This window comes from Rhea pennata, chromosome 7 (assembly GCF_028389875.1).
Source record: "Rhea pennata isolate bPtePen1 chromosome 7, bPtePen1.pri, whole genome shotgun sequence".
NCBI lineage: Eukaryota > Metazoa > Chordata > Aves > Rheiformes > Rheidae > Rhea > Rhea pennata.
In genome coordinates this window covers 36,097,762-36,112,323 of record NC_084669.1, presented here as the reverse complement: position 1 = coordinate 36,112,323, position 14,562 = coordinate 36,097,762, and the positions used below count along the sequence as shown (strand labels likewise).

Genomic DNA, 14,562 nt, shown 5'->3' with positions numbered 1-14,562 from the left:
AGAGAAAGCAACAGACACGACATGAGTCCTCCCACAGATCTGTGCAGAGGGCCAAAGGCACAAGGGTTAAGAAAGCCTCCTGGGTGAGACAGGGCACAACCCTTCCTCCACCTCATTTTTGCAGCACAGATCCCCTTAGCCATGGCTGTTTACCATCAGCGCTACCTCTTCAAGACCTGCTGGAGATCTGCAGAAAGCACCAAAGCAAAGATCACCTTCCTTTGCACTGCCAGGCCCCACCACAGAGGTGGCAGCAACTTCACCTTGGAAGGAAGAGGAAGGTGAATGCCACTGTGGCCTGTTTGAACCAGGGCAAAGAACGTAGCCCCTCTGCAGCGCTGGGCATTGCCCCTCACACCTCAAACTCATCATTTGTTGCTCAGCTGACCTGCAGCATGCACCCAGGTCTGCCACAGAGTGAAAGCCCAAAATACAAAGCAGCATCAGAGCCCGCGGGTGGGTGTTCAGCAGTGGTGGAAAATTCCATGGCAGATCTAAAAATCCAGGGAATTGTGTAAACCACCAGGTCAGCAAAGACTAGAGCACATTTAGGATGTTCTAGACCTAAGGCAAGAAACATCCTGCACGGTACTGTGCTGGTCCATCTGACCAAGCAGAAGTGACACTGAGCTGGGTGTCAGGATCACACCCAATATTCAGAAGCTAGAACTAGAAAGGACTCTTTTCTCACACATTCATTGTAAAAACATCGTGTAACAACTACATGGCGCGTTTTAGCCGCTTAACTCAAACTTTACAAAGATTATAAGTTCCAGTCAGGGAAAAGGCTGGCAAAGAGGAGAGATCATAGAATAGACAAGCAGTAGAGCCAGAACAGAAAAGCAGTCTTTATCCGCCGCCACCACATCCTGTGCTACAGTATTCCCTAAGACATAGGGGTCAGAGCTACTCAGCCTCCAGGGACTGCAGGATGAACAAACATCTTTGGAAAAATGCAAAATCCAAGGCCTGCCTTGTGGAGTATTGTTACCATATTTTTCATTTACAACAACAAAATCCAGGCTATCTTTGGACATCTGCTTATCATTGTTATTCTGATATGGGCCTTTAGTCTTTGCTTGGAAGGCCTGCATAGCAGGAATATATTCTGTATCTTGGATTATTGACTATATTTTGTAAAATACTGACCAATGTTATAACCTCTATGGTCTAAGTAGAGCAGCTGCCTCCCATTCTATGCAGCATGCGGTATTTTCAGGCTAAAAAAAAATGTTAATGATTATTTTTAGCTCAAGAAGCAAGGATCACTCTCCGTCCCCCTTCATCCTTCCCAACCGTACTCCCTGTTTTTCCTCTTAAAACAGACCAAGAAGGTAAAACTGATGCCTTCTGCTGCAAGGCACCCAAAATGCTGGCTCCACAGAGCAGCTCTCTCCAAAGATAATTCCCCATCCCAGAGACTTGCCTGAAAAGAGGATCTGTTTAGCTCTTTCGCCCCAAAAATGTAAAGCCACCTTGGCAAGAGGGAGCAATTCTCAAAGTCAAGCAAGCTCCAGAACAAGCAGCTTCCCTGCCTCTTCCAGTGCTGGCCTCAGCTCATGGCACAGCCCCCATGGACACCAGCAAGATCACACAGGTGCTCATGCTAATTAGAGGACAGGAGTAACAAGGCTGCTACTGCACAGCTGCCAGAGCAGAAAGAAGTCCCAGAGGCAAAGCCAGAGGGTAAACAGGAAGAGCAACACTTCAGAACATCTTTGGACCTCTAAACATCTGAAAGCTGCTGTGATATAGCAAGTACCACAGTGCTAATTACTTAAGGATCCTCCTGTGCCCTTTTGGCCTAGGAAATATCACACTGGGTGTCATAGCCAGGCAGCAGCAAGCAGCCCAAGACAGCACCAGAATGGTGCATCCAGAGCAGGAGCTGGGACACCTCACCAAAAGCAGGCACGCAAGGCAAACCTCCCAGCTCAGATCCCTATTAGGCTCCAGAAAGATAGTCAGCAGCACCTCCCAACTTCCATAAGCTTTGAGAAACACCTCTGCATTTTCCCCAGAAGCCCTAGAGGAGAGGGGGAGCATCCCTTCCCTCCAGATCACAGCAAAAACACTTGCTTTGGGTCAGCAGCTTTATAGCTACTCAGTGCCCATCACAGCAGAGGACACCACATGCTGATCAGCTCGTTAGCAGCAGTGGGGACTAGTTACAGGCTGCAAATTAAAACAGAGGCCCCTTTTTTCTCCTTGCTGTGAAAGAAAGATCATGAAGAGGTTATTAAGCAAGTTTGTGGCTAGTTTCTGTATTGCTCTTTCCTCTGAGCATTAGGAAAAGCTATGGAGAAGTCCCAAAGACTTTTACAAGAAAACAAGAAAGGAAATGTCAGGTCAACTGAATGTGACAGCTAGTCTAGGGGACAGGGAATGAAATACTTATTTGAAAGACACGTCTGATGACACAAGGTGTCTAATGACTTTCATGAAACACAGGTGTAGGCCAATATGATCAAAGTATAATGGTGGCCACAGGGGCCAAGAGGGACTCTGCCACACGCTGTATCCATCACTGGGCCGAGAGAGAGGGGGAAGCTGCCAAATGAACAAGGGTTTGGGTGACACCAGTAAGCCTCTTCAGCAAGGCAAGAGTTGAAAGGTTCCTCATCGCCAGCAAAATCCAGCACACCAGCCAAACTATGATTCAGCTGTAGTATTTGACCTGGGCTTCTCAAAATAAAGAGGAAGTAGAATCTAGCCCATATAACTGGAGCCAAAGGTGAACACATTAAAAGCCTTCTGTAGTCTCAAATGACCCTCCTACAAGGAAGACAGATAGAAATAGCAGTCTCCAAGGACAGCAAACTCTTGCATCATGTTCAGGAGCTGCTACCGGCTGATGACAGGCTGCTGATTCAGGGGTACCTCTGCATTTTCATTTCAATTCCTCTGAGCAGAGAAGAAAGGAAGCAGAGAGAACAGTGATGCTGACAGTAACAAATGAAAGTCTGTGTACAGAGAAACAGGCTGCACTGGGACTGGCGGGGGCCCTTTGGAGCTTGGATTTGTTATCACAAAAAGCCGGGCAGGATTCATCTCCAGTCTTTACCAAATGGGACGAGCAAGGGTCCAGGTGGTTTGAGCATGCCTCCAGGTTCACACTGAGTCACGGCTGTCTAACACAGAACAGAGAAGGCTCACGTCTGTGGATGAGGCCAGGGAGAAACGACCCTGAGACATCGCTGGAAGACTTGGAGGTCTCCCCTTTGCCAGAGCCCCAGTGCAAAGAGCAGGCCGGCTTGCCAGAGGAGGAAGGGACTACCTTGCTCTCTCTGCCCAGCGCAGGCAGCCTTGCAGATTGCAGATGCCAGCCCTTTCCCCTACGTCTGCTTCCGTTAGCCTCCTAGAGACGCCCAGAAAATAGGAAGCGAAGCCTCTGGGGAACCCCTAGAATCCCTACAAAACGCAGGGACATGAACAGCTCAGCTGGAGCTGGCCAAAGGGATTAGAAGGCTTGGAAGGCTTTCTCAGCTCCATTACCTCTTGCAAAGGATCTGTTTGCCTCTTGATTGAGAAGAGGAAATTTCAGTTTTAATTCCAGAAGATGAATCAAGGTCTGATTAGTCCTTGTAAGTGGATGCAATCAGAGCAGATGTCTGCTCACCATGAAACACGGGAGTATAAGAAGGGGTGGAATGTAGCTTCTTCCAGCTTTTTTTGCTCACCTAGGTCCATATTCCAATTTCATTTTTCCAGTTCAGCTTAATGTGAGATTATCTAGCCCCTGAGACAGCAGTAAATTTGTAGCTCCCCAAACACACTGGTTCTGGGTGCAATTCTGCTTTTATTTTTACTGGCAAAAAAACAGAAGCGATTCCTTTGTGCTTGACGGAATTACACTGACGTGAAGACGGACACAGGGGAATCTTTGGACTTTGCATGCACCATGCTATTTCTGAGGGAATATAGCTTTCTTGTAGGAAGTCAGTTGCACGATATTCAGCTATTAACCCAGAGCCTACATCCCCCAAGAACATTTCTTTAAACGTGGTGTAACACATCCCTGTCAAGTTCTGAAGGAGCCTTTTCTCCCTTCAAATAATAATCCACCCAGATGGAAAAAATACGGAGTGTATGTGCTGCACAATAAATAAGATGCGTGCCACATACTAAATACTTGAAATACATATATCACTGTTATTGCCTCTCAAAATATTGCAAAACCAGTCTTTTCTCATGATGTTTAAAATGCACGGCATGACACAATATGCTCTGACTATCACAAACTCTTGCCAATGTTGTAATGTTTTAAGCACAGTCTGCATTGAGTAATATATTTTAAGTGTATGGGTACAGTAAATTTCAAGCAAATAGATAACATCTGGGCATAAGCCATATGAGACTGTCAAAAGCATCCAGAAACAGAGACAGAAAAGCCCGGTGCCAAACCTCAGCCTGAGTTGCAGAGTTTGGGTGGATTTGATGCGTCAGCTAACCAGATTTTACGAGGAAACCCCAACCCGTCCCATCAGATGGGGAGATGTAACAAACCATTAGCAAGCTTCAGAGTCAGAGAAATGCTTTCGGTAAGAACCAAACCCCCCCAAACGGATAAAGGCTGCTTTTATCGCCCGGCTCCGCAGTGCCTGTTTGCGGCTCATCGGAGCACAGATGTGCACTCCATCAACCACCCCACGGCGCTGCCTCGGGCCCGACTTCCTCTCGCCACCCGTCAGTCTAAAGAGCGGTAGCTCCCAGGTGACCTGCCGGGGTGGAAAGCCGTATTTATCATGCCTACCTTTATGCCTGGGTCCCCTTTTTCACCCTGCCCAGGGAGGAACAGAGAGAGGAAACACAGAGAGGCACGGTGAACACCAAGAGAAACCCCGAAGGGCAGAACAACCTCAACAGCGCGGGGCGAGGAGAAGGTGCGGGAGGGAGCGTGCAGAAGGTTGCCGACGTCTTGGCACGGCGTCTTGGGGCGCGGACTCGCCAGCCCTCGAACCGCTCCGCGGACCGGAGCGCCCGCCGCCTCCCAGCCTTGGCTCCCGCCCCGCGCGCCGCAGCGACCCTGCCCGCGGGAGGCGGCCGCGCCGGCTCCGGGGGAGCGTTACCTGCGGGCCAGCAGCTCCGGGGAGGCCGCGTGCACCGGGCAGGCCCGACTCGCCCGCCTCGCCCTGAGGAAGAGAAGAACGGGAGCGGGGGAAGGAGCAAACGCACGGCGAGCGGCGGGAAAAGCAGCCCGCGGGGACGCGCGGGAGGTCGGCGGGCACGCGAGGGTCTGTCCCCACGCTCCAGCCCAGCCCCCAGGCCTCCCCAGGAGAGCAGCGCCACGCGGCATCGAGCCGCGGACCAACGTCCCAGCAGCCTAGCTGGTATCCGAGCTGACGTGTTTGCTTGGCTCTTCGCCCTATCCGAGGAGGATTTCCTCCCCTACTTCCCTCCATCTCCTGCACCTTTCCCGGAGGAAGGGCACAGCCCTGGGCTTGCTCCTCCGAGAACAGCGCTTGGTGGGTACGCCTCTGCTTGGTGGGTACGTCAGCTGGACAGGCGGCCTCCCGTGAGAAGAGCCCCAGGAGAGGCCCTTGCAGGGACCCCGCGGGGCTCCCGCACGCTCAGAGCCACCCTCCCAGCGCACTCAGATCCAGATCGGCTCCCAGCAGGAGGACGGGGCAATAAATTGTGCCTGTCTGCGGGAGCGGGCTGTTGTCCACCGGGGCTATAATTTCTACTTCCTGACATAACGAAAACTTCTCAGTTTGCACAGAACTAATTAAAAAGCTCTCGGGTCTTGCCATTTTGCCCGCAGAGCGCCCATAAAGCAACATGGAGAGAACAAGGGACGTGCGCCTCCCCCTTCTCCAACACCTCAGCGGCATCTCCTCGTTCCCCCTTCACCCTCCTCTGCATCGCTCCCCACCTCCCTTGCTGCCGGCCCGCTACGCTGCCCGGCTCGGCTCGGCCGCGCCGTCACGGGGCCGCTGGCCCGGACCCGCGGGCGACGGCCGTGCCCGCCTGCGAGCCCGGCGCAGCACGGCGCTCAGCCGGAGTCCACGCCAGTCCTGCGAAAGCGGGTGCTGAGGCTGTGACAGCGCAGGAGGCCAGCCAAGCCGCGGCCCGCGCGCCTTGCTCCATCCGGGCGCGACTCGGCCGCGCTGCCCGGGCTCAGCTCCCGAGTCAGCCCCCGGCTGCGCCCGGAGGCCGGGCTACAGAGCTCTGCCGGCTGTTTGGTGAAGCACCCTCCTTCCCCCACTCCGCCTCCCCCCACCCATCAAAGGGTCTGCGTTTCTCCATCAGGCCACCACGCGTCATCCATCAGAGCTTCCACCCCTCCGCCCACCCTCGCCTTCCCCCTGCTCCCCCGAGCGAGGGCGGATGTCTCACCTTTGGTCCAGGAGGCCCAGGTAAGCCCTGCAGAGGGAACAGATACTGGGGTTGGCAGGTGCAGAAAGCCCTGCGTGAACTGCACAGGGATGACCCGCGCTGGCGAGCTCAAGCCCAGAAGCACACAACGGTTGAGGCTGGAAGGCACCTCTGGAGATCACCTAGTCCAACCCCACCCTGCTCAAGCAGGGTCACCCAGAGCACGCTGCACAGGATCGCACCCAGGCGGGTTTTGAATGGCTCCAGTCTGCGTGCTCCCCACTGGGGAAATACCGGTTTAATCCACGCCCCTAAGCACGCTCAGGTTTAGGTCTCAGGCAGGTTGCTGGCACCTACCTTCCCGTCCCTGCCGGGCTTCCCAGGTTCGCCTGCTCTGCCCTGTCGCGAAAGAGAGAGGCCCGTCAACACGGCTCCTGCCCCGTCGCTGCCCCACGCCTCCGCCGGCCCGCGAGCATCTCCCTCCCCGCACGCCCCCCGCGAGCCCCCTCTCCCTTGGGTCCGCAGGGGCGGTAAGGACTGGAGGAAGCTGTCTGCATGCAGCCTAGGGAGAGGGGAAGTGTAAAGGGTTTTTTTGGGGTTTTTTTTTGTTTTTTTGGTTTTTTTTTTTTGCAATCGGACTTACAGGCGGCCCGACCGGCCCGGGCTGTCCTGGGGTTCCCTCGGGTCCGGCGGGCCCCGGCGGGCCGGGCGGCCCCGGAGGACCTTGTACTCCTGCTTGTCCTTGCTCGCCCTGCGGGTGGTTAGAACGAGGGGTTATGAGCAGGCAGAGCGACCCCGCGGCACCCGCGGCGGGTCAGCCCGGCCAAAGCAGATGAGGCAGAAGCAAGCCCCGAGCTAGCGCCAGGAGAGGTTTCCAAGAGCGAGGCAGAGCCTTCTCGAGGAGGGCCGGGGTCGGGAGCCAGCACCATATGCCTTGCGGAGACGTCCAAGGGCACCTTGTCGGAGCTCTCTTTAGGAGGGGTCTGCAGATGACGGGGCAGTCCAGCCAGATCTTTCCCTCTGTCTTTCTGGATCGGTGAAGTACAATTTATACGACAAACGCCAGCGTCTCACGGGCTTCCTAGTGCTTTCCAAAGCACTCGACAGCCACGAGTGAAGCGAAGCCCCCCCGTGACCGTGCTGGCGCTTCCAGGCGGAGCCACCGTGTCTCACCTCAGCCTATTTTTTTCCCTGCGCTCTGTGTATTGGACAACGCTGCCGTGGTTTTGCCAAGGACCAGAAGCAGAAATGCCACAAACCCAAAAGAAAGCAACGTGCTCGCCACGGCACTTCTGGAGCGCGCCCGAAGCGGGCCTGCGTAGGGCAGAGCGAGGCTGTTTCTGCGAGACGCGCGCGTGCAAAGCCACCTGCCGCTTCGGGCGCCCCGCGCCCAGCCGTCTGCGCCGGCTCCTCCCGGGCCCCGCCGCAGCCGCTCGGCGGCCGCGGCTCATGCCTCAGCAATGTCATCTGGCCCAAAGGACCAAGACTTGCGACCGCGCGGCGCTGAGGAGACAGTGGGTTGGAAGCGCCCTGTTTAAATACCAGACTGCTGATCTGCAATCGGTGAGGCCAGCAGACGCCCGGGGCACGGCGGCGCCCGCGCTAAGCGGCTCGTCTCGCCCTGCCGCCCACCCCTTCCCCGCCCGGGGTACCGCAGCACGGCTTCCTGCTGCCAGCGACCCCACGTAAATTTGCAAAACCCCTCGGTGGGGAGTCACGGGAGGCTACCGATCAAACAGCGGGGTTTCTCCAAAATAACGGCTCCGCAGGAGCAGCTGTTGGGTCCCTGCTGCGTTTAGGGGCAGGCTGGCACACTGCTGCTGGGCGAAGCACCAAATCCGTGCCCTGCACGCGCGCCTCGCGCGCGGGCTGTTTATCCTGGCTGACTTCGGTAAAACGTGCAGCTACGGGGATTTTCGCTCTATTTAGAACGGTAGATGAAAATAATAAGCTGCAAATTTCATCCCTTTGCAATGAGCCCTATTTAAAAGAAAATTTCCAGCACGTGGGCAAGCCTCATGGAAAGCTCAGTAACACGTGGCGCTCCTGCCCTGCCTGTCTCCCTGCGCGGAGGCGCTGGCAGGAGCTCACCCAAACCGCCGTTAGCGGTGCCTTTGCTGCGCTGCGCCGGCCGGAGATGCTGGCTTCACGCGGGAGCCCGTCCGTGCGGATCCCTAGGCACGCAAGGTGCTGCTGCCTCATCGTTGTAGTCTTACCGATGCAGTCAGCACAGAAAGGCCCCCTGAGACCGAGCTGGACGGCAAGTGGAGAGCGCAAGCTGGAGCTCAGGTGCCATATCCGTCACGTGTCGTTCTGTATTTTTAGCCGTTAAGCAGAGCCGTTCCTCAGTTCTCGCCTGCTCCTCGGCGACGCAGCGCTCCTCCTGCCTCCTAACCCGGGTCCCCGCTCGTCCCGCTTCTCCCCTAAGCCCTTGGCCGAGACGGCCTTGCCCACGCGCCGGGGGCAGCAGCAGGATCCTCCTCTCGCCGGCGCTAGCGTTTATTTTGCAGCCTCGCTTTTTTTTCTTGGTATTCAAATGTCAGGCTCCTGGAACGGCTCAGCGCTGGCAGAGCCGTCGGGACGGATTACGCGCGCTCGCGCTCGGGGAGCGAGCGCGGCAGCGGCCAGCGGGCCCACGTGCTTTCACCACAAACATCCTCAGGTGAAGTCAGCCTCTGCGGATGGAGGGGATTTGCAGCCCTGGCTGCCGACAGGACGCAGGGCAGCTGTTCAAGTTTCCCACTTCATCCTGGATACGAACATCAGCTTTCAAAGCCTTCCCAAGCGGTCGGGCCTTGGCCCGGCTCTCCGGACCGTCACTTTGAAGGGCGGCCGGTGCAAGCTGCGGGGCTTTCTGCGCTGCAGGCACGGCACTGACCTAAACCGGGCCGAGGCCGCCGGATCCCGCGGTAGCGCCGGGAATTTTGCACGGCCCCAGGCACGGAGCAGGCGCCTGGCTGCAGAGCGCAACCCCCTTCGGCACCCGTGCAGCGGGACGCAACGCAGCCGCCGCGTCCGGCGGTGGTTACAGCGTTCGGCCCCGGCCCGGGAAGGCGATTTCGGCCCCGGCCCGGGAAGGCTGTTTCACGGCCCGTTCCCTTCAGTCCGCAGAAGGGGCTTTTGCTTTAAAAAGAGCCGCGTCTCTTTTCATGGCGCCAAAGATCTCCTCCGGCTCGAGGGAAGGCCCCGAGCTCTGCCGGCGGCTTTTGGAAACCCCTCCGCCGCGGGAGGGAAGCGAGGGAGCGAGCCGGCGGCGCGGGCGGCGCGCAGGGAGCTCTACCTGGAAAGTGCGTCTCTTTATGACCGGAGGTGGAGCCAGCCGCACCGAATTGAGGAGAGGCAACAGCTGAAGGAGACCGAGCCGGAAGGTCCCGGGCAAAGCAGGCCGTTAGGACACCGAGAGTCAGAGAGCAGCCAGGCGAGAGAAAGAAAAGAGGGGAACAGAGAGATGGCGGTGAAACGGAGCCCGCGGGCGCCCAAGCGGCGTGCGACGCCCGCTCTGCCTCCTGCCGCCCTCGCGCCGCGCGTGGCCCCCGCTCGGGCTCTCGCCCACCAACCTTCAGCGTAAGGATCTGGTTAGAGCGCAGGGCCGCGAGGGTGCTGCTTAGCTCTTCCTGGGGGACACGGGAGACGCACGGCGTTACGGGGAGCGCGGCCGGCACCCTCCCCCCCCCCCATCCCCGCCCCGGCGCGACGCTTCGGGAGCGGCAGCGCGGGCCCCGGCGCCCCCGCGGGTTTGCAGCCCGCCGGCGGGCATTTCCTCGCCCGGGCCCCGCGCTGCGGGTCCTGCCCCCGCTCGTCACCTCGAGCGCCCGCGACAGCGGGGGCCCGGGGCTGTAACCGGAGCCCGGGGCCGCCGCTCGGGCCAACATTGTCCTTAGCTGCTTCTGGACGTGACAATCCGGTGAGCCCGCTCGCCCGAATAAACACCGCCGAGCCGCCGCTGCCGTCCCGGGGCCGGCGCACGCGCCGGGCCACGTCCGCGCGGCGCGCTGCCCGCGGCCTCGCAGCGCTCACGCGGCCCCCCCCCAGGGCCCCGGCGATTTCCCACGAAGAGCCCTCGAGGGTTACGCTAACCACTTACTTACTTACCCTGTGCGGGTACTCCGCGCACTGGCCCTGCGGGAGACGGGGACGAAAAGCAAAGAGGTTAAACTCCACGTAGACGGGACCAAAACAGCCACCGAGGCAGATAACACGCATTAACTTGCAGCCCGAGTTGCAGGTGCACGCTACAGCGCTGGGCCAGCGAGCCCGTTCCCTGCTCGCTTTTTTGCACTTAATTTGCAACGCGTCTACCACTAAAATTACCTTTTCTCCTTTTTGTCCGGGGGGTCCCTATGAAAGAAAAGCGATAAAAAAAATAAAGAAAAAAATCAGCGCTGGGTAAAGGGAAGTTTGGTGCATGCAAGGCAAAAAGGAGCGCGGGGAGGTGCAATCGCAAGGGAGGAGGTACTTACGGGTTGTCCCCTGGGACCTGCTGCGCCCTTCAAAGAAACACACGGTCGTGAACGCGAGAAGAAGCCCCGCTCCCGGCAGCAACCCACACGGAGCGGACGGAAACACCGCGGTTAAAGCCGTCTGCGGAGCAAAGCTGCCGAAGGGTGGAGGCCCCGGGCGCGAGCCGCACGCTGCCGGCGCCGCTTCCCGCGGCGCCCGCGCGCGGAGGCCGCCCCGGGGCTCCCACCGAGCCCGAGCCTGTCTTTGGCCCCCGAAGCCGCTTCGGCACCGCGTGCAAACGACGCGAGGCTTCAGGAGGAGACAGAACAGTAAAACACATGAAAAGCGTGCAAGCTGCCAGACGGGGTTTCAGAAAACTTTCCATCAACTTTTACTTGCGCTCCGAAGCCAGCTCCCAAAGCGTATTTAAAGAGCTTAATTGCTAACTGCAGGGGAAACGCATCCCGCGCGTAACTGGCCGGGCGCTGCTGCGACGCCGTAATTCCCACAGCCGTAATGCAAAAATTAGAGGGGCGCGTCCCAGCTCGGCTGCTACGGGGGACGCAGCGGCCCGCGCGCGGGCGTGTATGTAGATGTACAGATACGCATAGATATGTATTTTTTGTTGCTGCTGCTGTTGTTACCGTCTCGCCCTTCTGTCCCGGATGACCCTGCGAAGGAAAGAGGAGGCGCCTCAGCGGCAGGCGCTGCGGCCGGGCCGCGCGCTGGCCTGCGGATGAGGCCGGGCGCTGCCCGCGGCCGAGGCCAGGCCTCCGGGAGCTGGCGGGAGGCAGCACGCCCCGGGGACGGAGAAGCCCTTCGCTTACCGGTTTGCCGTCCAAGCCGATAGGGCCCTGCAAGGGGAAAAAAATAGATCAGAAAAAATAGATCGGTAGATAGAAAAAAGGGGGGACAGCAGGAAATGCTTTACCCTTTGCTGGATCGCTTCTCCTTCCCTCGCCCACCTCGCCCTTACAGCACGGGGGCCTGGCTTCAGCCATGTTATTTTAACAGCATTTTTTTATTTATTTATTTTATTAATTTTTAAATGAGCGTTCCCAGGGCTGCGGGAGCAGGCCCGCGGTTTCGGACAGAACTGACGAGCCAGCTAGCGCTGAGGACGCTCACGGGCAGCGCCGCGCGAACCGCCGCACTCACCGGGAATCCGGGAAAACCTCTCGTTCCGGGCTGTCCCTGGGAAGGGCGAAACAGAGGCAGCGGCTCAGCGGCAGGGAGGAGGCTCGCGGCGGCCCCGCTCCCGCCCCGGCGCGCTCGCTCCCCTCCCGAGCCAAACTCCGGCGGGGACGCGGCTTTTGGGGGTCCCCCCCCCGCCCCGACCCGCAGCGGGACCAGCGGGACGAGGCGAAGCGGCGCCGCCGCCGTGCCGAGAAGCCCAGCTGTTCCCTGCGGGCTCCCGCGCTTCTCCGGGCTCTGTTTTGGGGGAGAAAGCGCCTTCCGAGGCGCTTGGGCGTGGGGCGACCGCGGTTCCGCGCGCGGTGCGGGGCCTCGTCACGCTTGCGCTGGGGGGGTATTTTTTTGTTTCGCTTCTTTTTTTAAGTCCTGCTGAGCCGAACCGCGCCAGCCTTGCTCTGCAAGCCGGGCCACCTGGTGCTCCTGGCGCCCGACCCGGCGGGGAGGAGCGCAGGGCTCCGGCCGCGGCTGGCGCCCGGGCAGGCGAGAGCCCAGGCGAGCCGAGCCCGCGGCTCCTGAACCTGGGGTGCCCCTCGGACGCCTCCCCGCACGAGGAGCGCTAGCAAAAGGCAATTAAGGAGAAAAGCTGGAAACGGCGCGGTTTGGCTTCGTCCACGGACAGCAGCCTGCTGCCGCCTCCTCCTCCTCCTCGGAGGACGGCAGAGCGATTTGCACGGTGTCACGCCAAAACAACAGTCCAGCAGCGAGCGCTTCCAGGAGACTGTTTTTGTTGGGTGGCTGTTCCTCCTTGTCTTCCTTTTTAAAAATGTTGATCCTGTGAAGTATGTAGTCCCGGGAGCTGCCAAAAGCCTGGAGACCGTCTGTTTCTGCCCCTCTCCGGCCGGGCGCCGAGCAGCTCCGCGGGGGAAGCTGCAGCCCTGGCCGCGGCGTCGGCCTTTCCCCGGCCAGCGCGGCGCCTTCGGGGCAGCCGCAGCCGCGCCGCCGAGGCTCTGCCAAGGTTTTGGGTACGGATCGGAACCGGTGACGTCCGGGCGGCCCCGAATCGCCCATCTCCCTCCGCGACGCCGGCGGGCTTGCCCTCCGCCGCGGCTGGGACCGGCACCGCGCGGCGCCCACCTCCCTCCTTGCTGCCCCTCCGAAGCGGCGCCCCGAGGCTTCCCCGCGCCCCTCCAGAGCAGAGCAAAAAGCCACTTACGGGCGGCCCGCGGGGCCCGATGACGGACACGCCTGCTTCTCCCGGCGCGCCCTGCAGAGACGGGGGGGGGGGGGGGAGAAAGCAAGGAGGCTGGGGGGGGGCGGCCGCCGTCCCCGCCAGGGGCTCGGCAAAGCCGCCGCGGGACGGAAGCCAAGGGGCGAGGGGGGGGGACGCGCTCACCTTCTCTCCGGCTCGCCCCTTCGAAGTCCCGCGGCGCCCGTCGAAGCCGGAGGGTGCGGGGGGGGGGGGGAACAGAGAGAGACACAAGCAGAGGTGTCAGCGTGCGCCCCCTGCCCCGGGGGACCCCCCGCGGGCAGGCGCTTTGTCGCCCCAGTGTCAGCTATTTAGCAGTGCAATTAAAAAAAAAAACAACAAAAATCCCCCCAACCCGCAGCCCTGCCGCGGCCCCGGTCACTGCCGAGCCCCGGGGTCCCCATCCCGTCGCGGGCCCGCGTGTGAAAGTGGCGCCGGGCAGCACGCGGGAGGAGCCCGCCGGGAAAAATGAAGCATTTACCGGGAGCCCTGGTCTTCCCGTAGGGCCCTGAAACGGAACACAGAGAAAGAGCGAGAGTTAGCTTAAAACCCCGAAGGGGACGTGCAAGCAGTTAGGAAACGGGGGGGGGGTTGGGGGTTGGGGGTCCTCCGGGCACAGGTCCATCCCAGCCCTCCGCGCTGGCCCCGCAGGTGTCGGGAAGCCCGTGGAGAACCAGCTATTCAGGGGGCTCTGCCCTTCTCCCCGAGTATCCGTCTGCTAAACGTTACTTTTTCGCGTCCGGAGCTGCCGCGGCGCTGCTGGGCGCTCGGAGACGGCGGGGGGGGGGGCTCCGCTCCCGCCCCGCGTTTGCCGCCCCGCGCTCCTCGTCCCGCGGCAGAGCCGCCCCGACCTGCCGTCGCGGGCGGGCGGCCGCCGCGCTTGCCGCTCGGGAGGTCCCGGGGGCCGCGAAGGCAGCAGCCACGGCGCCGGCCGGGCTCGCTCGAGCCCCTCGAGCTCTGCGACGGCACGAACCGGGTGCGGAAACACCGTGCAGCCTCGGTACTTACGGGAGGGCCTGCAAGAGAGAAGGAGAAGACGCCGGCGTTAGCGTTTCGGACCCTCGCGGGAAGGGCGAGGGGAGACCCCCCCCGGGGCGCGCTCGCGGAGGGGGTGCAAAGGCACGCACAGGTTAACGAGGAACTTGCAGCCCCTGCGGATATTAATTGCGGGGCTCGTTCTCCCGTTGGCCTCTGCCAGCCTGCCCTCTTGGAAGGGACTCCCTTAAAGCCTTTTTGCTTTTTTATTTTAGAAAATCTTTTGGAAGCTGCCAGTGCGGAGAGCTGCATCTTCTTCCTACGGAAACGCTGTGCAGCGTGTATCAGGGCTTAAAAAACACATTTCTTTCATCAGTCCCCAAAAATTTCCTCCAAATCCTGACAGATACTGTGTGCGGAAAGAAACCCCGGGACTCACTATTTTGTGG

General features: G+C 59.8%; 1 protein-coding gene across 1 annotated transcript in view; it reads right to left on the bottom strand.

Annotated features, from left to right (window-relative positions):
• COL13A1 (collagen type XIII alpha 1 chain) overlaps window positions 1-14,562 on the bottom strand; it is a 60,324-nt gene that overhangs the window by 30,114 nt on the left and 15,648 nt on the right. Inside the window, exons 3-18 of the mRNA XM_062579777.1 lie at window positions 14,147-14,154; window positions 13,607-13,646; window positions 13,286-13,338; window positions 13,106-13,156; window positions 11,917-11,952; window positions 11,586-11,612; window positions 11,403-11,429; window positions 10,779-10,805; window positions 10,630-10,656; window positions 10,411-10,437; window positions 9,599-9,664; window positions 6,962-7,069; window positions 6,676-6,717; window positions 6,340-6,366; window positions 5,070-5,132; window positions 4,754-4,780 (exon numbers count right to left, since the gene is read on the bottom strand). Coding sequence (XP_062435761.1) covers window positions 4,754-4,780; window positions 5,070-5,132; window positions 6,340-6,366; window positions 6,676-6,717; window positions 6,962-7,069; window positions 9,599-9,664; window positions 10,411-10,437; window positions 10,630-10,656; window positions 10,779-10,805; window positions 11,403-11,429; window positions 11,586-11,612; window positions 11,917-11,952; window positions 13,106-13,156; window positions 13,286-13,338; window positions 13,607-13,646; window positions 14,147-14,154 — 656 coding nt within the window. The remainder of the gene's footprint in view (window positions 1-4,753; window positions 4,781-5,069; window positions 5,133-6,339; window positions 6,367-6,675; window positions 6,718-6,961; window positions 7,070-9,598; window positions 9,665-10,410; window positions 10,438-10,629; window positions 10,657-10,778; window positions 10,806-11,402; window positions 11,430-11,585; window positions 11,613-11,916; window positions 11,953-13,105; window positions 13,157-13,285; window positions 13,339-13,606; window positions 13,647-14,146; window positions 14,155-14,562) is intronic.